At 37.6% G+C, this 24,673-nt stretch overlaps 1 protein-coding gene across 2 annotated transcripts in view; it reads right to left on the bottom strand.

Moving 5' to 3' along the window:
* Window positions 1-24,385, bottom strand: part of LOC114054099 (uncharacterized protein C8orf34 homolog) — a 393,219-nt gene extending 368,834 nt beyond the window's left edge. For both annotated transcript variants that reach the window (XM_027877214.1, XM_027877215.1), the window contains exon 1: window positions 24,222-24,385. In XM_027877214.1, coding sequence (XP_027733015.1) covers window positions 24,222-24,290 — 69 coding nt within the window. In that variant the 5' untranslated portion in view covers window positions 24,291-24,385. The remainder of the gene's footprint in view (window positions 1-24,221) is intronic.
* Between the last annotated feature and the right edge of the window lie 288 nt (window positions 24,386-24,673).

Raw genomic sequence — 24,673 nt, 5'->3', positions numbered from 1 at the left:
TTTCAAATCATATTTCAGTATTCTCTGGAATAAATTATGTCAATTCTATTTACTTTTCCAAGTATTTGATCAGGTTCAGGCTTCTTTCATGAGCCCTCTCCAAGCTCTCTATATACTAGTTTTCATTTTAGATCCCATTACTATTCTAAAGACTGGTCCAGAGTTTAAAACAAAAAAAAAAGGTGGAAAAAGAAACATATTATAAACTTAAATACAAAATAAGAAAAGAAACAAAAAGCATGTCATATGACAGCAAAACATAAGAGAGGATTCAAAATATATAGCAATAAATTTCTGTTTCAAGAAAGTCTATTTAATATTTCACGTTGTGTTGAGAGCTGTCCATCTTTTCTTTGTTTCCTGGTTAGTTTTCTTTTGTTCTCTTCTGTGCACTTTTTACTTCTTTCTTTTTTTTCTTTTCTTATTTTGTATTCAAGTTTATATGTTTCTTTTTCTTTTCTTATTGTGTGTTTAAGTTTCAGAAATTAAAAAAAAGAAAAAGAAAAAAGGTGAGGTTGGTTAGCATATGGATTTCACACATTTATTCATTCACTAATGCATATACAAGTGTCTGCCACCAGCAGTGGACCAGGAGGTAGGAGACTAGGTCCTAGTTCTGGTTCTGCCATTAACTAACTATATGACCTTAGGGACATCATTTCTCTTGATCACAGTTGCTTCAATTGAAGAAATGGGACTATATAATTTCCAAGGTGCTTTCACAATCTGAAATCACATAGATAAGTTGAGGGGAAGCATGGTTTGGAAGAGAGAAAACAATGAGTTCTGCTTTGAATTTGTTAAATATGAGGTAAACTTGAAGAGGAGTGACCCTGTAGCCAATGTTAGATACAGGATGGGAGCTCAGGTACAGAATTTAGTTGAGGATCTGGCATGTGAGGATATCCAGCCAAGTTGGAAGAGTAGTTTGAGACTGAGCCATGATGCAGACTTAGACCCCTGCTATTACTATGTTCTCTGAGAACCATTGAATTAATTAGCTCTTATTCTATGTGCTTATTTCAATTGTCCTCAGCACTCACTTTAATCTCCTTTAAACGTACTCCCTCTGTCTTGGCCACTTAGAATCCCTAGCTTCACTGAAGGGTCAACTCAGGTGCCAGCCTTTTCTGATCCCTCTGCTTGTTAGTTCTTCTTGAATAGTCTTATGTTTAATTATCTTTACATGTCGTATTTGCCAATAAAATGCAAACTCTTCAAAGGGAGAGATTGTTTTTCATTGTTTTGTCTCTAGTATCAAGCAGACTGCCTTGCACATAGTAATCACTTGATAAACATGTATTAAATTGAATTGAATTAGGAAGCCATCAGTATAATAGGAATAGCCAAAGCCAAGAAATAAGATGAGTTTATGGAAGAAGTGAATGTCTATCAGCTGCTCATTATTATCACTTCCATGGGATCAATAGATCATAGATCTAGATCTCAAAGGGATTTGAGAGGTTGTAGAAAATGGAAAATATGCAAAAAAAAAACTTTATAGTAAAAGTCTAAGTAAATAAAAGATGTCTCTTGGTTTCAGCTATAATAGTGACCAGTGTTTGAACTTGTCCAACAGAACTCCATATATGCAGCATTTAATTATCCAGGCAGTGACCAGTGCTTAACTCAGCTGTCCTTCATTTGAAACAACTGCATAGACACATATGTGACTTTCAAGATTGTGGTTCTAAGAGTAGGACAAATAAAAGACACTGCCCTAATTAACTCATGAAACCTTCCATGTGGATTGAACCAGTGATGCACAAAGTTTCCCATATAAGTAGTCATAAAGGAGTCATTTCCCAAGGATTCTGCCAAGAATTCCTTCCATTGCTAGAAATGAGTTATCTGATCTTTTATCATTTTGAATAAAAATTCTTTTTGTTACCATGTTGTGCTGTTTCTTGTGTTTCCATGTTTCTAACCTAACACTTGGAATAGTTGGCAGGATCGTGAGGTCCACAGGCTGATCCCTTGCCCTCATTCAGAGCAAAAAGGGAGGAAAAAGAGAAAGATACTCCCTATAAACTAAAAGTTCGGAAGTTCTATCAATAGCTATTTTAAAATAGTGGCTGTCTAAAATTGGGGGTCTAGACTTTTTGAATCTTTGGGTAGCACTAGACATGTATGTGGCCCTCTTAGATGAGAAAACAGCAAAATGAGTCATGCCCTCTACATGATCTGAACTTGAAGAAAATGTCCCATTCCCTTCTTCCCTTGTTTCCCCTTCCCCTGAGAATACATGATCTGAACTTGAAGAAAATGTCCCATTCCCTTCTTCCCTTGTTTCCCCTTCCCCTGAGAATAGTTGAGGTGGTCTAGGTATTGCAGCCAGAAAATAGAGGTCATACAAAGTACAAAACAGAAAGGTATCTGGGATGAGGCTTACTGAGTTTTGCCACTTGAAAGAGCATTTTCCCCAAATGGAGACTAAAGGCAGAGAATTAGAGGAAGATATTGAGGCTTGAATGGATAAATAAATCATAGAATCAAAAAGTAATAAAGAATACTACTTCCAGAGCTGAGTGGCAGGGCAATGAATGGGGTGAAGAGGTGGCCATTTAAGCGTAAGGGCCATAGAGGTCATGTTCATGCCACAATACTATCACAGATTACATGCAGGCTGAATTGGTTGAGACTGGGAGGCAATTGCACCAATGGCCAACTGAACTAATGCTAAAGTAGTTAGTATGGTTAACAGATGGATAGACTGAATGATCCACTAATACCTTCACAATCTCAAGAAAAAAAAACAAACAAAGAAATAAAACCTCCATATCAGCTGAATTCCCTGTGGCAAATTTGTGGGAAGGTATGAATCACAGTCATCCAGGATGGGCAGGCATCAATGCGTTGTGACCTGCATCATTGAAGGAACATTCAAGTTAATGATATCCCAGGTCTATCTAAATATTTAAGAGACCCTAGAGTTTTCTCTGCTCCCTCAACATGTGATCATTTTCTTCTGCCTAACTTTAATTTTTATCATATTGGACACTGCCACAGTAAGCCGATTAGTGGGTTTGGTAAATCACTGTTAATAAGTTGAATATATTCATTAACCTTGAGGTGATTTGATTCCATATGGATATTATAAATGCATGATGGTTAAGTTTTATGAACTGGAAATGTAACAAATAATTAAAATGAAAGGCACTTGAAAAAGCATTGAACTACACTATTAAAAACATAAAATGACCAAAATGATCCTGTATTTTCCAGTGTATAGAAGTATTGAGAGTGTATTTATACATATATATATACATATACATATACACATATACACATTATATATATGTTATATATACACACACTATATATACATATATATAAAACAATATTTAAAATGAATATTTGCATAAATCTTACAATAAGAGGTTCATGCCACATAAATCAATTTGTTTCAAAGTACAAATCAACAACTGTGCCTGAATGTTGACTGTTACCACTAATTTGAGGCAATGTGTATAAGCTCTGCAGGTTTAAGTACTAGCCTTGAGGCTATATTTTTTTTAAAATTCACTGGTTTATATCACAGAAGCAAATTACAATCTGAAATTGTACATGTGTTCTATGCTTAAGAGGCTTAGGACCAGATAGTTTTCATAATTTTAAAAATCCATTTTCACAGTGTTTTTTAAGGACTGCCAGTAACTACAAAACTACCACGTATTAACCATTTCTTCCTTTTCCTTTACCAGGTTTCCACTGGTTTATTTCTATGCATTGTTTCCAGAGAACTAATCTTCTTTAGGCATTGACTTTTAAAGGTATCTTACTTTATTATAAAGGGAAATGCTAAAAACTCATTAATATAAACATATCTTGAATGAGCTATCCCTACTCCTCAGTAAAAACAAAACAACATTTGTTCCTTCTGAGAGGATATGGAAATTGAATCATTACTCATCAAATACTAAAATTGTTTTAACAGCCCTCTTAAAAAACAAACAAACAAAGAACAACTAGAAACTCTGGATGTTAAGTTAAAGCTCTAGTGAAAGTATGCAAATTATTGAGCGTGTTCTCAGATCATATGCAGAGGAGAAGCAAGAGGAAGTCATAAACAAAAATCAGGGTGTGGTATGGGAGAGGGGAATTCTATGTTTGTTTTACAAACCCAAGCCCTTTAAAATAGTGGTTTCCAAAGTGGAAAGGGGTAACTATGCACAACCAAGGGGCTATAACATGATTCCAAGGCTTTTGTAAAATGATCTCAAGAAGTCTGTGATCAACCAATCAGAAGATGCGAAGATAAGTTAAATTCTACCCTCCCTGAGATAGACAAAGTGGGCTTCTTTCCAAAACAAACTCACTATCTCTTTCCCCTATGATCACTGAATACTACTCCACTCTGCCTCATTCCTTGGTTGCCCCAGGCATTGGTTGCTCAGTGTATCTCCCACTGCATCCAGGGCCATTTCCAGTCATCCTGATCAATATCTTGCCACTGAACCCAGATGGCTCCAGAGGACAAAGTGATTCTGCTGACCTTGCACAGCCCTCTCTCACTTAAATCCAATTCACTTGCAAGTCATGGCATCATCTTCCTGATGTCATGGTCCTCTTCCATAATGAAGGACAAACAACAACCCTAACTATAACCTGGGCACTTGCAGTAACTAAGCAGGCAAAATCCCTACCTATTACTCTATGTCCCAAACCCTTCCTATTCAATCATCCCTTGGTGTCTGCAGGAAGCTCTCAGTGTGTGAGTTCTAGATTCCAGGGTAATGGCTGTCAAGTACTGTCCTTCCCTTTTTATTTTCATGGAGGAGAGAATCACATAGAATGAGCAGATCTGCAGGGGCAGCTAGGTTGCTCAATGGATAGAGTGTCAGCCCTAGACTCAGGAAGACCTGAGTTCAAATCCAGCCTTAGACACTTGACACTTAATAGCTGTATGACCCTGGTCAAGTCACAACCCCATTGCCTAGCCCCCTCCCCCAAAAAATGAACAGATCTGCATTATAATCTCATTACATTATCTTTTCCTCCAAACCCACTCCTCTTCTGAACTCCCTATTAGTATTGGTAGCAGCATACATTTATCATTTGTGTTTGCAACATTGATGCTATCCTAGAATCCTCCCTCTTCCTCATTTTACTGGTCCAATCAGTTTTCAGATCTTGTCATTCCTTTTCCACATTTCTCCAATACATTCCCCTCCCGCTACTCATATAGCGACACTTTCTCCCAGTTCAGGCTCTCTTGGTCTCTCTGACTCCCCATCTCTTTTCCTTTCCATCCTTCACACAGAAGTCAAAGTGATTTTTCTAAAGTGTATATTTGGCTGTGTCACTCTCCTACTCAAAAATATCCACTGGCTTTCTATTGCCTCTAGGGTCAAATACAAACTCCTCTGTAAATATAAAATCCTTCACAACCTGGCTCCATCCTACCTTTCCAGCCTTATTAAGCATCACTTCTCTTCACATATATTTTTGGCCCAACCAAATTCACCTTCTTGCTGCTCCTCACACAAGATACTCCATCTTTTATTTCCAAGTCTTTGCTCAGGTTGTTCCCCATGCTTGGAACATGCTTGTTCCTTACCCTCTCCTCTCAGAATCTCTAGTTTCCTATTGAAATTGAACTCTGATTTTACCTTATGCATGAGATTTTTCCTTATCTCCCATTCCCAGCTGCTAGTGATGCTTCCCTCAAAATTATCTTGTTTTTATTTTGTATAAATTTTGTATGTGCACATTTTCCCCTCATCGCCTGTATGCTCCTTGAGGGCACGGCCCATTTCATTTTTGTCTTCATATCCCCAATATCTAGCATTGTGTTTAGCATGTACCAGGAGCTTATTAATTGTTGTTGATTGGTTGAAGGAATTTGAGATGATGAAGAACAGTGTTCACAAAAGGACAGAAGCAGAAGGGTACATAGATAGTGGATCAGAGACTCATTGACTAAAGGGTTTCAAGAAAGAGGGATTATTGGATGATTGTTGAAAATTGGTCTATCAATTTTTGCACTTTTCCAGGATGATGGGAGGTGCTGGAGACTTTGAACAGGGGAATAACATCACAAATGTCTTAGAAAAGGATTCTAATATTTCAGTGGAATCTGTGAGTTCACCACTGTGGATACTCCCTCCAATAGTACAGACTATAACTCATCCACAGCTTCTTCTCAATGTTGGTCCACACTTCTCTATAATCCTCCAAAGAGACCATTCCTCTTGGTCTATTGACATTGTATGACCAATAGAACACTGAGGTTCTATCAGTTATCTTTCCCCCGATGTATGTGACTGGCTCATTTCCTTTTTTCAATTAGGTGGAAATATGTAACTAAAAATTTAACAACTAAATTTCATGAGAAAATAGCTAAGGGGGGGAAATATTAAACAATGAGGATAACACTATTGCCATTTGAAAATTATAAAATTCATTTCAGTTTTAAAAATATTTCATAATCTCAAAATTTTTAAAAATCATTTTAAAACATTTTGGTTAGGAACCTATATGCAATGGGATGCAGTAAATAACATCTAAAATTTCCTTAAAATTTTGACAGCATGGTCAAAGTAATTTAAAACTTCAAAGAATATTGAGGCATTTAATTTGCCTAGATTATAAAAGTTTTAAGTAAATAATTAATTCTATACTTTGAAAGATCCATGACGTCAAAGGCATGAACTTTCTCTCCACCAATACAGAATAAAACCCCTTGATACCTTAATATAGTGGTCTGGGTACTTTAAATGTGGTCTGGAGTCACTTGGGGGTCTCTGAGACTCTTTCGGGGGTTTTGTGAGGTCAAAACTATTTTCATAATAACACTAAAATATTTTATTTCAAATATAGTGAATATTGATGCACACACATAAAGATATATGTATAAATAAATGCATATATGTATGTGAGTATATATGGATACGAGATAGATAGACAGACAGACAGATAGATATATTCCCACATAGAAGGTGTTTGGGGTCCTCAATAATGTTTAAAAGTGTAAAGGAAAATGCTATTTGCATTCAGAGAAAGAAGTGATAAATAGTAGTCTGTATAGAATGATTTTACATAAATATGTATATGTGTGTGTATATATATATATATATTTGTGTCCAATGGTAGCCATGTCTAGGGTAGATGGGGAGGGAATAAAAAGAGGGGAAAAAGAAAGTTACATGATAATTTTATTATATATTTAAAAGCACTAGCAAGTTGTACATAATAATAGATTTACAGTTTCATGTGAAATCATCTTTTTTTATTCCACTATGTTGCAGAAATGCTTATTTTATTTCATAATTTAAGTATTTTTTAGAAGTGTAAAGGAGTTCTGAGGCCAAAAAGTTTGCTTTTTGCCTGCTACTTTAACAGATTATTATAAGGGTTTCTATGGCAATATTAAAGCCAAAAAAAAAAAGACCTATCATTCCCTGGTCATAGCCAGCCTTCTAGTTATGAGTCTCTTCATACTTACATAAGCAGGTCCTCAGCTAGACACACAGGCTGTTGCCAGCTAGGACTCCAAGCTTTTCCAGCTTACAGTACTTGCCAAAAACTTGTGCTTCTCTAGCATAGGCAAGATTTAGTGTTAAATGCAAAAGCTATTTCTAAAACACTGTGTTAGCCTAGTTTGTTTTGTGTTTTAGGCTAGACCTATGATTTCATTGTTATAGTGAATTTCTAGTGAAAAATCACCTTTCCCCAATGTAGACCAGTACCTGCTCCAGCACTTAACCATCTTAACAGAGTTGACTAGGGCACTGAGATTCAATAACTTGCCCAGGGTCACATACTCAGTATGACACAGAGGTATGATTTGAACTTACTTTCTAACTTCCCTGTTTCTATTGAAGATACCACCATCCCTCCAGGGTCTCATGTTTGTAACTTCAAGATTTTCCTTCCATCCTCACTCTCCCTCATCCCACATATTCAATCAGTGGTCAAATCTTGCAGTTTCTATGTTCAGAACATCTATTGTACCAACTCTTCCTTCCACCATACGGCTTCCACATAGCTACCACCTTAGTTCATGACTTCATCATGTCTTATTTAGATTATTCTACCAGTCTCTCAATTGTTCTCCTACCTCAAGTCTCTCCTTACTCCAGGCCAACCTAGAGATAGCTGCCAAAGTAATATTCCTTAAGCACAGATATGACAATGTGATTCTCTGACTCAACTAATCCTAGTTCTTTCCTATTGCCTCTAGGATAAAATATAAATTCTTCTGTTTAGCTTTTAAAACTTCATACAACCTATCCCCAAGCTACCTGTCTAGTCTCATTACTTTCCCTCTTGTTCTTATTGCTACCCATCCCGCACTCTTCTATGCACCCAAATTGGCCTTCTCTCTGCTCCTCCTCCATGACACTCTATTTCCTCTTTGTATGCCTTTGTACTTGCTGTTCCCCATTCCTGGAATTCTCTCTCTCACTTCTGCTTTGAAGAGTCCCTCTCTTTCTTTAAGATGCAGATTAGGTACCATCTTCCTCATGAAACTTTTCTTCATCCCTTTCATTGCTAATGTCCTCCCTACCAAGCTACCTAATATATAACTGCTTTCTAAAATTTGTATTTATTAAGTTTATATGTAATTAATTTTATATCTAAGTTGTACATATTTTCTATACAGTTATGCCTCCCTCCACCCCCATTTGGAATATAAGCTATCTGTAGATAATGATCGTTTCATTCTTTATCCTAGTGTCCCTATCACTTAGCATAGTGACTGGCATACAGATGCCTGGCATCATAAATACTTGTTGGTTAATTGATTCCTAATTCTAAGGCCAGTTTTCTGCCTATACCACAGTGCCTGTCAACATAGCTTATTCACATACTCTCTGTGCTATATTTGGAGTTTCAGAGATCATAGGATCCAGAACAAGAGAGAACTTTGAGAATCATTTAGTCTAACCCTTCATTTTACAGTTAAAAAAAACTAAGGCCCACAAAGATTAAATAATTTGGCTAAGTTCATAGAATAAGTTAAGTGGCAGAGTCAGCCTTTGAAGCTAGGGAACATTGACCTCAAATCCTGTTCCTTCCATTCCTCTGTTTGATTGATCTTCAGTCAGCACTTTAGCTTTAAGTTTCTTTGCTTCCCAAAAGAATGTTCATCTCTGCTCTCTTAATCGTCTGTAAAGCTGTTCAATAAAGTAGTAGAGATAAAAAAAAATTAAAACCACTTAATGGGTGAATCCTTTTGCCAAGCAAGTAATCATTCCCTGATTTTATATATTTTGTAAATTCTCATTCATAATATAAAATGTTTGTCCTAAATAGATAAATATTCACAATATAAATATTTCTACTAAATAAATAAAACATTTATTTATAATGTAAAATGTTTATCTTCAAAACAGCAAATAATATGACAAGTGAGTGACAAAATATAACGTAAGTTACTCAAAGTTTTGTTTCTCTTCCCTAACTCCTTGCCCTCTTTTAATACTTCAAAATTTACTCCAAAATGGCTGCCAAGACACTAGTAGGTATAATGTCTAAAACTGTTTACTTTTCACAGTTGCTGATTTGTTGTTGTTTGTCCTTTGTTCTCAAAGAGAATCAATGACATCACAAGGGTGATGTCTTGACTCGTGCAGGAATTGGATTTAAGTGAGGCATAGTTGAGAAAAGTCATCAGCTTCACTCTATCCTCCAAAGTCATCAAAGTCCAGGGTCAAGACAAAAGTCAAGACAACTGGTGATGGCCTGGGATGCAGTGGATGACCATGACCTTTCTAAATTAAGATCTTCTTCATTCACTAATGAAAGGTAATTCTGGTTATTATGTCTGAAGTAAAAAGAGGTGAAAAGGCATACCTAAAAAGGGGGCATCTTTCTCTTTACACTTAGTCTGAGTACAATTCAAAGCAAAATCAACTTTGTTCAAGGAGAGAAGGCAGAAATTCTGCGAAATGTTGTCAACTATTTACACCTTGGGATACAGGACTGAAAATTATGCAAATAGAGGGTAGCGTCAGAACCAATAGGTCTAAGGCTCCTCATTCTTAATGAAAAGCAAAGCTCTCACCCTTTGCCCATACCAATCAGCCACCAAAAATGAGCCTGGACCTGGAAACTATAGGGTCTTATGCCTTTTCTGGTCTGTAGAGATCCGACTACAATAATTCAAGTCTCCTGTTCTTGGCCCTAAGCTGCTGATTTGGATGTGCTATAAATGGTGAATTCTCATATCTTGGTTTCTCCTTAAGCTAGCCAGGGGAGGGGAACTTGCAGCCTCGAGGCCACATGTGGCCCTCTAGGTCCTCAGGTGCAGTCCTTTGACTGAATCCAAACTTCACAGAACAAATTCTTTTATTAAAAAAAGAAACTCAGTTTCTCTCTCTCCTGCTCCCATTCCCTAAGCAATTTATTCAAATGACAATACGAAAGGATAATGATATTTAAACTTCTTTTAAAAATTCCTTTCCATACACTAATTATGTTCACAAAACCTAAGAATTAAAACAGTACTAGATCTTTTAAGGTTTCATCTATCCTTTAATTAAATATTCTTCCAGATTATAATTGGGTATTCTTCAGCATAAAATTCACTTCATTCCAAATTGCAATACTTTTGGTCTCCAAGGAAGAAAGACTAACCATAATAATACTTAAATTTTGAAATCAAGAATGATATGATTCTAAATAGGGCAGAAGTAACTGTGTTAAAGATGCCATGATACAAAGATTTGCAAGAGCTTATAAACATAGTTAATATTAAAGTGCAGAAATTAACCCTTTACTAAAAGAAAGAAAGAAAAAAAGAAAGAAAGAAAGAAAGAAAGAAAGAAAGAAAGAAAGAAAGAAAGAAAGAAAGAAAGAAAGAAAGAAAGAAAGAAAGAAAGAAAGAAAGAAAGAAAGAAAGGAAGGAAGGAAGAAAGAAAGGAAGAAAGAAAGGAAGAAAGGAAGGAAGGAAGGAAGGAAGGAAGGAAGGAAGGAAGGAAGGAAGTCTTACTATTGTTTCTGAGATGGATCCAAATTTTCTATTTAAAACGGGCTTTTCTGGTGTGTGTGAGTTAAATAGCTGGAGTATTTCAGGGCAATATTAGGGAGAAAGAGGTTGGATCTACCAGGAACTAATAAAAATGGACAAAAAGATGTGTAGGAGACTACAGTTATTCTCTTTTCTTCCTCTTCCTCTTCTTATCTCTCAGGTTGAATATTGTTCTATTGTGACATCTCTCTACAGCAATCCTACTCTTCAGGAAAGCCCTTAATGTTTAATTCAACAAGATTTCATCTGATATATAATATATTGATGTGTGTGTGTGCACTCATGACCATGTATTTTGAAGACAGAGCATAATTTACTCTGGATCTCAGCTCTTTTACCTTCCTCAGTGATGGCACCATTAAAAAAAAACTTTCATAATAGTGGGCTGCAAAAACAGAAATCAGAAAGTATCAAATGTACTTTGGAAGATTATGTAATAGACTAGACCAGGGAAATCTGAGAATGGAGGTCCAGAAAGATTCAGAGTGGCTGAACAAGGGACGAAGGCCAGAGTTCAGGCATGTGGGAATATGTGTCTGAAGGTCAATCCTACATAAAGAGACCAGTCCACAAGCAGAAAGGTAAGATGAGTAAAAAATATCATTAATAAAAATTCCAAACCAAATCCAAGATCTAGGATACCTAAGTAGATACAGAGCAAGTAATCATTAGAGGCTCAGGTGATAAACAATAGAGGCTTAGCTTGTAGAAAAATGTGATGGGGGTTGTATAATACAATATGTGGGGTGTTAGTATGTTTAGCAGGAACTCAAGTTGCTGGGAATATAGAGTTGAGTGCAGGGCCCAATAACTTAGGAAATGGGGTACAGGGCAGAGAACTTAGTTATTGGGGAATAGAGGCACTAGTCAGAACCTTAGTAACCATGAAGGTGTGGGACATGTCAAGAATCTAGTCAGCGAAAAATGAGGTACAAGACAGAGGATCACAAAGAAATTGGAAATACAAGTTAGAAATCCAGTTGTTTAGCATTACCAAACTCAGGAGTATATCAGCAGGAAAACTAATGATATTGAGACCATACTGCTAACCCATAGCTCTTTATATTCATTCTGCCTAGAAATAAAATTGATCTCAGCGAAGAGAGGAAGCAGTGTCAGATCCACAGACATGAAAAAAAGGAAAGAGGACCAGTTAAAAGGCTCAGACTAGAGTAGTGAGTTAAAGTAAGCCTCTATAGGAAGCTTAAGTAGGAGTTATGAGATGAAAAGAAAAAGAAATGGCTTATTTTGTAGATCAAATACAATATACATTGGTCTAATTTATTTCCAAATTTCCATTAAGGCATAATTTAACCATGGATTTTTACATATTTCAACATCAACAAACATTGATTAAGCACTAAGTATATGTATTAAATTAGGAGTAATACAAATATAAACAATATATAAATCTTTATCATTTTTGAGGATTGTTTAATACATTTTTATCTTGTTTTTCAGACTATAGTCAAGCATATGTATTTAGTTAGCCCAAATATAATATGATCCATAATGCCTCTCCTCCATAATTCCTACCCTTCTACATGTGCTCTGCCATCTGTGCACTTGAACCACTCGGTCTTAAACTTTCCTGCTAAACCAACCGTTTCCAAGTCACCCTCATGCCTACGAATAACATTAAAGTTCTACAAATGCCAAAGCTTAATTGACTCACTCCTATTTTCCCTCATATTCATACCACACCGTATACTATGGCTTGGTTATTTTTTTAATCCATCTTTTACTAATCAAACATACCTCCTTCATGTGTCCAATCCCGAAGGGACACATATTAATGTCAATGTTATTTATTCTGTTCACCTCAAAAGAAGATTTGGGCATCTTTGATACGGCTTTTCTAGATTCTTCCTGCCAAGACCTGGCTTAGCGTCCTTACATTCTCCTTTCCTGCAGCCTAACACACAGGATCACAGGAAAGTCATTTTAGACACATATATACATTGTTGTTGTTGTTTCGTCATTTCAGTCATGTCCAACTCTTCCTGACCCCATTTGGGGTTATCTTGTCAAGGATAGTGGAGTGGTTTGCTAGTTCTTTCTCTATATCATTTTACAGATGAGGAAACTGAGGCAAGCAGGGTTAAGTGATTTGCCCAGGGTCTCACACCTACTAAATGTGCTCTATCCACTGTGCCACTTAGCTGCCCCTAGTTCATATGTGTGTGTGTGTATGTATGTATATGCATGTATTTATATCACTTTGTAATTTATTGTGGTATATGGTGTAAGTTGCTGATATAAACCAATTGTTTGCCAAAATGCTTTCCAGTTTGCTTCCAGTTTTTAATCAAATATGGAGTCTTCCCCAGATAGATATAATCTTTAATTCATGGAACATTAAATTGCTGAATTTGATTCTTTCTGATTCTTGTTTAGGACATTATTGATCTATTTTTTTTCTATTTTTAATCTGTACCAAGTAATCTGAATGATCACTTCTTAAAGATGTAATTTGAAGTCCTAAATCTTTTGTTATTCCTTTCTCATCATTTCACTTAAGAGATTTTAGTTATTTCCCCCCTGCAATGAATTTCATTATTATTTTAGCTAGCTCTATCAAGTAATATAGTAATAGGTCACTAAATATATAAATTAATTTAGTTAGCATCATGTTTTAATTATTCTTGTACCACCTAATTATGATTAATGACTAGCCTTTGTAAGTATACGTGTGTGTATGTGGGGGGTGGGCAGTTAGCAGAGTGACTAACTAGCACATAGCAAGTGCTTGATAAAAAAAAATTGTTGATTTAATAAATGCTTGTTGACTTATTTGCCTTCTACTCCTTTAGCATAGTTTGCAATTGTATATACAGGATGTCTCAAAAATTTTAGTGTAGTTTCAAGCCTAAATAACTTACTATGGCACTAAGACTTCTGGGACACCCTTGTATGTAAGTTTTCCATTGAGTTTATCACTTCTATTTTATTTTTTGTTGTGATTTTATCATTTATCCTTTAATTTTCCAAATTACTTTTATATTTAGTTTTGTTAAATTATTGTTTTTCTAGTTTTTTTTAATTGTTTACTCAGTTCTTTAACATTTGCCTTTTCTATTCTGTTAATATGTTTTTAAAGGTAGAATTTTCTACCAAGGACTGCTTTAGCTTCTTCCTCCAAATAATTAGCATGTTAGTTCACTGCTATGAGGGAAGTTTTATAAGTTGATTTTATGATTTGTTCTAACTCATCATTCAGAATGTCATTTTTAAGCCTTTCTTTAGATCTAGATTTTTTTCCTTGTACTCCCTATATTAATTACTTTTTTTTTTCATTATGGTCTGTAAAGGATATGTTTAACACTTCTTTCCCTTTACATTTACTTACAATTATTTTGGATCATAGCACCTGATTCCTTTTTGTAAAGGTAACATAGGATGCTAAGAAATTTAAATATTCATCTTTTTTTTTGGCTTTTTGGTGAGGCAATTAGGGTTAAATGACTTGTCCAGGGTCACAAAGCTAGTTAAATGCCAAGTGTCTGAGTACAGATTTGAACTCAGGTCCTCCTGACTCCAAGGCTGGAGCTCTATCCACTGCACCACCTAGCTGCCTCTAACTATTCTTTAATATTCCCAGTAAGAAGATACCATAAGCCTTTCAAATCTAACTTCTTCAACAATTAGTTCAGTTTCATATTTCCCTTTTTGGTTTAACTATTAGATTGATCAAGTTCTGAGAAAAAAATAACTTTTCCTATAATTATTGTGTTACTACATACTTAGTTTTTATAATTCTTAAAAAAAAGTTTCCTTTGTGGATTTAGCTGCTATGATATTTGAGGAATATAAATTCAGTAATAGCATTGTTTTAATGGTATCATTCATGGCATCTGCAAGCATAATGTAGTTTCCCCTGCTTATCTCTCTAGACATTGTGAATTTTTGTTTTTGCTTTCTCTGGCAGAAAAATTGTAATTCCTACATTTTTGTAATCACCTGGTATATCATAAATTTTGTTCCATCCACTGATTTTCATTCTGTATATGTCACCTCATTGCTCCTTCCCTTTGCATAAATTTCTTTTTACTGGTTTCTTTATTGATTGATTTGTTCTTTATTTTTTCCCTTAATAATAGGTCCTCTGCTGTGTCCCACTCCTAGAAATATCAATCTACATGATAGGAGAAGGGGCATGTAGTAGGAGTCATTATTGTTTATCCTGAGCTAGGAGGCCTATCCTATCTGCTGGCCTTATCAGTATCATTAACTGCTCCTAAAGCTAGGATAAATACTTTCTCTGGATCTATGTCTCCCCCGCTCCTCCCATCACTTTAGGTGGTCATACCCCTCCAGGACAAGTACATACCCTCTTATACAATGTGATGCAATCTTGGAAAGTACAACCCTTGGGGCAGATATGTGGCGCAGTGGATAGAGCACCGGCCCTGAAGTCAGGAGGACCTGAGTTCAAATCTGGCCTCAGACCAAACACTTGACACTTACTAGCTGTGTGACCCTGGGCAAGTCACTTAACCCCAATTGCCTAAAAAAAAAAAAAAGAAAAAAAAGTACAACCCTTGCTCAGTGTACCTGATATGCTATTATGTTCTTTGACCCCAAACAACACGCATTATGAGGTTCCTGTCTCTTTCCATGGTCATACACTAATCCCTTCTCCCACCCCCTCCAAGGGAAAGATGTTTAATGGAATCCTTTCATTTCTCCTTCTAGGATATGATATGACTTCCATTTTCTCCCTCTCCACCCTACTGCTCCTACCCTACTTCCTATAACTTCCCATACTTGATAAGAGACTGAAGAAATTACTCTTTTTTCTTGGCCAACCTCTAGAGTAGAGTGCATCTAGAGCTGCTCTTTGCTTTTTTTTTCTATTTTTCCCCCTAGAACATCTGTGATACTTAAATTACATATGTACATATTATTTTCAAGATCATTTGAAGTAATTTCCATAGAATTCATGTATTCTTTTAATATCAATATATTTTACTTCACTTCCGCCAAATCCCTGTCCACTTAAGCATTTGTTTTAGGTTCTAGATGTCTCATTCCTTTTATCAGGGCCTCTACTGCTCAAAGAGATTATGTACCATATTCTATAAGTTGTCTACTCTATTATTTTCCTTTGTTATTTCTGTTTAGAGAGTTCTGACTTATTATCTAATTTCCTTCCTAATATCTTTTAAATCTTTAACTTTTTTTTTATTTTGAACTGTTGTGTAATGTTTTTGTTGTTGCTTTTAGTGCATGATATTTGATAAATTTACAGAATTCTCTTTTTCATTGGGTACTTTTGGTTCATAGTATAATATTTACCATGTGATAGCCTTTTCTAAAATTTTGTACTTTAAAATTTGACCTGACTAGTTCGCTACCCAGAGTACACTCTGAGGGGAGAGAAAGGACTGATTCAAAACATGATTCAAGTCCCCTTCACCTTGAGTATGGAAGTTCTCTTCCCCTCTGTTCTGCCACATCATCCAGGGACTTCAAGCCCACCCCCTACCCCCAGCACTACCTACTTCTTTATGTGACTAGACAGAATCAATGTTTTTCTACCTTTTCTTGACTAGATAAGCAGAGACTTCATACTATCAGACTATGCTAAGAGCAATATCTGCCATATAGGCTAGGCTAGTTTTTTTTTCCCATTTTGTTTTTGCTTTTAAGTATTGTAAATTATAGAAGTAAATTTTTGGCCACTGAAATTGCTTCCTGGTAGCATAAATACAAAAGGCCAATTCAAGAGAAATCAGCATCTCCTTCCTCGGTCTTCTGAATGGCAGACCAGCATGATCAATACAATCCTATGTCCAGTTAAATCAATGCTGTATTGTTATTAAATATCCTTCTTCTTCTCTGGCTAAGTAAACCTCCTTTTACTAACTGTCAGATGTTCTACGAGTATGAATATCTCATTTCACTCCAATATTAAATCTGAACTACCAGATTGACTTGATTCAGGCCTAGTCAACTATAATATTGAATAGAGGTCAAGAGACAATACATGATTTATCCTGGGTCCCATCACTGGTAATGTCGAAGGTGTGATTTGATCACAGATCTTTCTGACTCAAAATTTACCACTCATTTCACACAATAAAAACACATGCTAAACAAACTCGTGAGTTTGTTTGAGATGGCAGTACTCAGAATGAGGGGTGGGATGGGTGAGTATTGTTTTATGGATTGAAATTTAATTGCAACAGGTTTAATTCACATTGACTTCTGAATTTATTACATTGGAGAATCATGTAAAAAAAAACCCACTCCACCATCTTACTGATCACATGACTCTCTGAGCTGAATCTTGAAGGAAAATAAGTTCTCTGATGGGCTGAAAATGTGAAGGGAATGTATTTCAGACATGAAATAGCTTGTCCATAGGCTTGAGGTAGAACATTAGTTCTAATGAGCAGCTAGTTCAATTTGGCTGAAACATGGAGTATGTGAAGAAGAATGGTTGGTAGGTTTCAGATATATTTTGATGGACCTTAAATGCTAGAATGAGGAGCTTATACTTAATTCTAGAGGCAATAGAGGAGCATTGGAGATTTTTAGTAAGGAAGTGACATAATCAAAAATGTCAGAGGCAACTAGGTGGTACAGTTGATAGAGCTCTGGATCTGGAACATGAAGATTTGTATTTGAATCCAGCCTCATACACAAGTTGTATAATCCTGGGCAAGTTACTTAACCTCTATTTACCTCAGTTTCTTCATCTATAAAATGAGATAATGGAATGCACATCCCAGGTTATGTAAGAAGAAAATTAGATAATATTTGTAAAGTGTTCTGCAAAACATAAAAAGTTATTATTATGTGTCTCTTGAAGATTATTTTGGCAGGATTGTAACTAATGTTTTGGAGAGAGTATAAGCTAGAAGAAAAGAGACCAAAAGCATAAGGCAATGAGCTCCTGAACCAGGGTGGTGGTCACATAAGTGAACAAGAAACAGATGAAAGAGATGCCATGAGAGTACAAAGGACAGAATAAAGTAATGGATTGAATATGGGGGAATTATAAGAGGGAAGAGTAAAGAATGATTCAAGATTATGGGTAGGGCAGATAACTTCAGTTTTGGAAATTTTTCATTTGAGATACCAATGGGACATCCAGGTAGACAGGTTATTCATGTAAACATAGCCTAGAACTACATTCCTGCAGAGAGATTAGGCTTATAAATGAAAATTTGCAAAAATGTAAATCTGAATAAAGATATCTGAATAAAGATAACTGAATGCAATAGAATAGATAAGCTCACCAGAGATAAGAAGGTCTGGAGGGAAAAACATACTTAGTAGGCAGGAAATTAATGATGATCCAGCAAAGTGGAGAGGAAGCAGTCAGACATCAGTCAGGCAGTCAGGTATGGAGAGAGAGAGAGAGAGGGAGAGAGAGAGAGAGAGAGAGAGAGAGAGAGAAAGGAAAAGACAGATCAGACAGACAGACTCTGAGACTGTTTCCAGGAAAGGGATGAAGATATCAGTATCAAAAACTTCAAAATGGGCAAGAAATGTGAAAACTTGGAAAGGCCTTCAGATTTAGCAATATAGAGATCATTAGTGACCCAAGAGAAACCGTTTCAGCAGAAATATATCAGAAGCCAGATTGCAAATAATTGACAAGTAAGTAGTCAGAAAGAATGTGGAAGTAATGACTATAGACGATTCCTAGGAGTTTAACAGTGAAAGAAAAGAGATTGACAGTATGATGTTTAGATTGGATATAGGGTCAAATGAAAGGTTTTTGTTGTTGCTGTTGTTTTTGTTTTTTTTTTGTTTTTTTTTTTTTTAAGAATGAGAAAAAGCAAAGTCTAGTGGTGCATACCTGTAATCACTACCACTAGAAAAGGCTGAAGGTGGGTGATCACTTGAACATCAGGATTTTGAGCTACAGTAAGTAGGGCTAAAGTCTATGAGGTAACTGCATTAAGTCTGATGCCAATATGATAAACCCTTCAGGAATATGGGACCACCAGACTGCCTTAAGAGGGGTGAACCAGCTCAGGGCAGAAATGAAGCAGCTCAAACTTCTGCATGATCAGTAGCAGGCTACTGCATTTTCTAGCCTCATTGAGATGGAAGACTTAGTCTCCAAAAAAAAAAAATCTGTGTGTGGGAACCTGAGAATATTTGAAGAAAACTAGAAAAAGAGCTAGTTGAAAGGGAGATACTGAAGATGAAAGGGAAGGAATTAAGATGATGACAGGTGCTAAGTATGCCCAATCCTAAGGGCAGCTAGGTGTCACAGAGGATAGGGTGCCAGACCTGGAGTCAGGAAGAATCATATTCCTGAGTTCAAATCTGGCTTCAGACACTTACTAGCTGTGTGACCCTGGGCAAATTACTTCACCCTGTTTGCATTAGTTTCTTTATCTGTAAAATGAGCTGGAGAAGAAAACCCCAAATGGGACCACAAAGAATTGGACATGACCAAACAACAACAACATGACCAACCCTTTGAAATAACTAAGGTAGAATTGGACAAGCCTGAAAAATAACAAAGAATCCAGATGTATAGATAGGAAATAGAGAGCTTAATGAACATGGAGACCTAGCTGTTTGGAGAGAAATTAATTCAGCAAATATTTATTGAAGTACCAGCTCTGGTAGTGGCACTGGGGACATTGAAGTACCTAAGTTTGAAAGCAGGGCTTGGAGTAGAAAGAAAAGTACTGACTTGAACCAAATGCTGAATCCCTTAAGAAAGGAGGAAAGAGTGATTAAGACTTGGAATATGTAATATAAATAGTTGGACTGAACCTCTAAGAAAGAACTTGTTAAATGATGACAACAGAGGGTTGAACTGAAGTGGCATGGGTAACACATACTACTCTGTCTGGTCGGATGTGTCAGGAAACTAGAGAAGGAGCATATAGCACTAGAGAGGATGGTCAGGGATCATGTCTTCAGAGGAAGGCAGAGTCCTGTGAGCACAAGAAGAGAAAAAGAGTGTAAAACGAAGAGTCCAGGTTGAAGGGGAATTGTTAATGATGGCTTGGTGGTTCCCAAGGGTGAGGTGGATAGCTAGATGGTGCTATGGATGGAGCACTAGGCTTGGAATCAAGAAGACTCATCTTCATGAGTTCAAATCTGGCCTTAGATACCTACTAGCTGTGTGACCCTTGGTAAGTTGCTTAACCTTGTTTGCCTCAGTTTCCTCATCTGTAAAATGAGCTGGAGAAGGAAATGGCAAACCACTCAAGAGTCAGATACAACTGAACAACAAGAGCAAGGGTGGGATGGAAAGGTAAGACAGAGGTAGACAGGTACTAGATTGGAGATAGAGCTGAGCTAGATAGAAATAAATACTGGATCAGGTTTCAGGGAAAAGATCATTTTCTGATGGTCATCTTCAACTTCTGAGACAAGTGATCATCCAAGTTAAACACTTCCAGTAAAGAACAATCTTTGGGTAATCATTTCCTTCTGTTATCTTCAGGAAACCCCTTATAAAGAGTACGAGTACCAGGAAAAGTAAAGAAAATAAAATGTGCTCCAATAGCATTAAGTGTCTTAAGAACACTCGAACTATGTTAACTTTAGCAATGATTATAAGGATCACTGAAAAATAATGTATTAAAGATATTAAAATTTCATAAATCCCAGAATAGCATATTATAATAAAATTGCACAATACTACAATTATGATTGGAAATTCCAGGAATACAGCAAAAGTCATGTTATTGAATATTCCAAAACATTTCATTAAAAAATAGTCACTAATAATGATAGTCACCTCTGAATTTTACTTGTGTATTAAAGATTACTGCCCAACGATCTAAACAGAATTCTCAGCTAGTGCTTTGTCATATCCCAGGGCATTGCCAGTCATTTCAAGGGAGTCACAAATTGTCTCCCCAGAGGGCCTAAAACCAAAATCCATTGAAATCCAATTTAATTTTCAAACAAGCATGCTGTTTATCACTTTAGCGATATTAATGATAGTATATAGTGTTTAAGGTATCCAAAGCATTTTACAAATATTATATAATTTTATCCTCAAAACAACCCCAGGAGGTAGGTGCTAATTATTAGTCCCCATTATACAAATAAGGGTTGACAGAGGTTAAGTGAATTGAGGCAGGATTCAAATTCTTGTCTTCCTGACACTAGGTGCAGTGCTCTAACCACTGCACCAACTAGCAGCCTCAGGGGAGAAAGGCTTTGGGGCTGGGGGGTGGGGTGGGGGGAGGGAAAGGCAAAAAAGGGATCCCAATTCCAAAGAGATTAAAAATGACTAATCTGTTTGCTCTACTAAGAACATTAGTTAGGAAAATTATTGATAATTTTATAAAATTCCCATAATCTAAGTCTATCCTACCTTTGATATTCTTATAAATTATGATCATATTCTGTCAGAGTTCTTTGTTCAACTAGGCTTATTTGTAATAGCCCAAAAATGAAAATAAGGGTTAAGCAGAGAGTAGTATCACTGAAATTCCCAACATTAAAATATGAAGAGAACTTGAATCTTTATCTTCAAAATCCAAGCAAATGACTATAAAATCCCTGAAAAGGAATAAAGGGAACCCAGCATAATTAATGTTACTGGCAAGAGGAAAATCATCCCAGTACTCAGGGGCTTTGATTCAGGTGCTAAAGAGGATCTCAATGACACAAATAGCTTTTTATCAACTGTCTTTCTTGTACCAAAGAGTTAATAACTGGACTAAAACCTAGTAGTCTTCTTCCTGGTCTCATTTCTGTGATTCTGTGAAGTATTTATAATTCTATCACTCTAAAAGCCACGTTCTGGCTTACGAGAAGATCAAGGTCCAGATGTTCTTCTTTCTAACAGAGGCCATATTTTTTTTTCTCCTAAAGATTTAAAGTCAATTGTATTATCAACCCCAGAAAGATGATCACTTCAATAAGTCCAAGTTAGGAGAAATGCACATAATATGGACCCAAAAAATGAGGGAAAAGGTAAAGGGATATCATGGATAAGATCATAAGATCACAGAACTTAGAGCTGAAAGGGACTTTTGAGGTCATCTGGGTAAAATGAGGTAGCTTTTTAGTGAAGGTTTTGATGTACTATTATTTCAACAATTCAAGTGCTTACTTTGTAGTTAGAATCACATGTTGAATGATGAAAAATGGGCACTTAAGCTTACAATTACATTTATTTCATTACATTAGTATGTCCCAATTTTACATAAATGCCAAACACTGTAATTATCCCTAGGGACTGATCACTATCTACATTTGTGACTTATCTTTACAACAAAGAGATTTTTTTAAAGAATAAAAATTCTCTTCATCTTATTTTAAAAGCATAATGAATTCTAAGAGAATAGCTAACAAAATATAAAATTGCTTTTTTTTTTAGATAGATTACACGCTGTGCTGGTGGAAAGACTATTCAAATAGTCTGTTTTAAAATCAGACATATGAAATAATGCATTATATGCAATAATTAGACTAAAGGCAAAGAAAAGAATTACAGCTGCATCAATAACTCCATTCCCTCACAGTTGTGTTTTCAATTGTTACCTCTTCCAAGGGGGAGGGGGGTAAATGAAGACAATTACTGGACCAGCAACCTCCCGTTCAAATAGTCATGCAGGTCAGCTGGAATCATGCTAGTATTTTTCAAAGAGAGGAACAATGATAGATAACTTGGGCTTAAAGTAGTATGCACACTTCCTTGTAAATCTTGATTATGTGATGTCCAAATACACCTTACTGCAGTTCTGCATTTTATGACAATTAAAACAAAATTAAAAGACAGCTCCTTCACTTTTAAAACTGCTCCTGTCAGTCTTAAAAGGGGGTGAGGTGAGGGGTTCTAAACCATTGATCATAGAAACCTTGAAAACCATAGGTTTGGAGACGAAAGGGATTTTTAAGTGATTGGATTTTAGTCTAACTCCTCATCTTACTTACAAAAGAAGAAACTGAGGTAAAAAGAGAGGGAAGTGAATCATCCTCCCCATATGGAATCACCAATTCCCCTGGAATCTGCATTCATTTCCCTGCAGCTCACATTAGTTTGAATTCAGTCACAACGAAACAGCGAAACAGCTCTACTCTCCATTATTGCCAGGACACACGCCTCCCTGTTGCCGGCTTCTGCTTCCTTTTCAGATGCAGCAGAGATGCTGCGGGAGGTGTGAGCTTTAACGTAGGTTAGTGAGAGAGACCGTCCTCCCCATGTCTCTCCCAGGAGTGTGCCTGGAGCGGGAGGCTGAAGTCTGGGACTTCAGCAGAAGAGTGGGGAAAAGTGGTGGGTTCCCCGCCACGGCCTTCTCCTCCGTGCCGCCCCCCCCCCCCTAACACATACACTGAACTGACTTAGGGACTGCAGTCTCCAATGCTATGTCCCTATCCACCCCCAGTGTCCTGGCAACGGATGGGACGCTTTCCTTCGCTTGATTTCCTGTCTCACAAACCAACCGGCTGTCTCCCTGCCTGGACCCACCGTTCTGGGCAGTGGCTTTCTTCAATCTTTCCCCCTTTTTAACTAAATATGCATTTCCCAGTGCCTTTCTCCCCGTCCCCGTGTGTACATACACACACACACACACACACACACACACACACACACACGCGCGCGCGCGCGCGCGCGCTATCTGAGATTCAGTAGAATTGTTTCTCTCCCTGGCCCGGCCCATTTTGGTCCCCTTGACTGGAGTGAGAATGTCTGCTTTTAAAGCCACCCCATTATGCTAAGTGGTATTTTCTCCAGTTCTCGATCCAGCCACTTTCGCACCTCCCTTCAAAATCCAACAAACCCAGAGAGTTTTGAATGTAGGGAGGGAGAGTGTGCATTACATTAGGACCACACCAACGGTGTGCATGTGTCTGCTTTGTGTGTGTTTGAGCGGGGGTTGAGGGAGATGGTGCCCGCTTGTGAGGGTACCTGTGTTTGTGATTGGGGGACAGCAAGCGAATAACAGCGAATAAGACAGCTTGGCATGCCACCAAGACGGATTCAACTTCCTCTGGCCCGCTCCCGCGGCCCTGAAGGCAGAACCCTGCTGATCTCACCTGCTCGGGGGCGTCTTTAGCCCAGGTAACCTGAGGACAGCTACCCCCACCTCACACACCCTCCCCGACACCCTGGCCCGCATCCTCAGCCCTGAGGGCTGTTCCTGAGCAAAATGCCTTGGTTCCCTGGGATGGCCGGGGCGCCCCCTTTTGCCTAGTCTTTCTGCCTCCTACTCTCCCAGATGTCCATTTGTGCTTCTTTTTTATGTCCCCTCTTCTGCCTGAAGATGAATCCTCCAGCCCCCCTGCCAGAGAGTCTTACCTCAAACAGGGGACCTATTTTGTTCTTCTCCAGGTAAGCCTGGATCCTCGTTTGCTGATGAGATGCCATGGAGAGCGCCTGAACTGGGAGGGTTTCACGCCTCTCCGGAGTGCCTGGTCCTCTCTGCCTCCCCAGATGCCCGGAGATTGCTCAGGCTCGAGCTCCTGCTCCGCCACCGACTCTGGCACTGCCAGGCTCGCTCTCGCACTCGTTCTCGCTCTCACCCACCCCAGCAGACGCCGGCGCCCGCCCTTTCCCAGCACAGCCGGGCTGCCGGCTGGCGGGGCGGGGAGAAGAGACAGGGGGAGAGGAGGAAAGGAGGGAGACACACGGAACGCGGGGAGGAGCGTGGGCAGCGGAGAGGGGGGAGGTGGAGATGGGGGGGGGGGAGAAGGAAGTCCCAGGAATGATGCTAACTCCAGCAACTCAGTCTACAAGGGAACAACTCATTC

Source organism: Vombatus ursinus, unplaced genomic scaffold (genome assembly GCF_900497805.2).
Source record: "Vombatus ursinus unplaced genomic scaffold, bare-nosed wombat genome assembly UNPS02014812.1, whole genome shotgun sequence".
NCBI lineage: Eukaryota > Metazoa > Chordata > Mammalia > Diprotodontia > Vombatidae > Vombatus > Vombatus ursinus.
The sequence above is the reverse complement of the archived record's forward strand: the minus strand, read 5'-3'. Positions and strand labels throughout refer to the sequence as shown.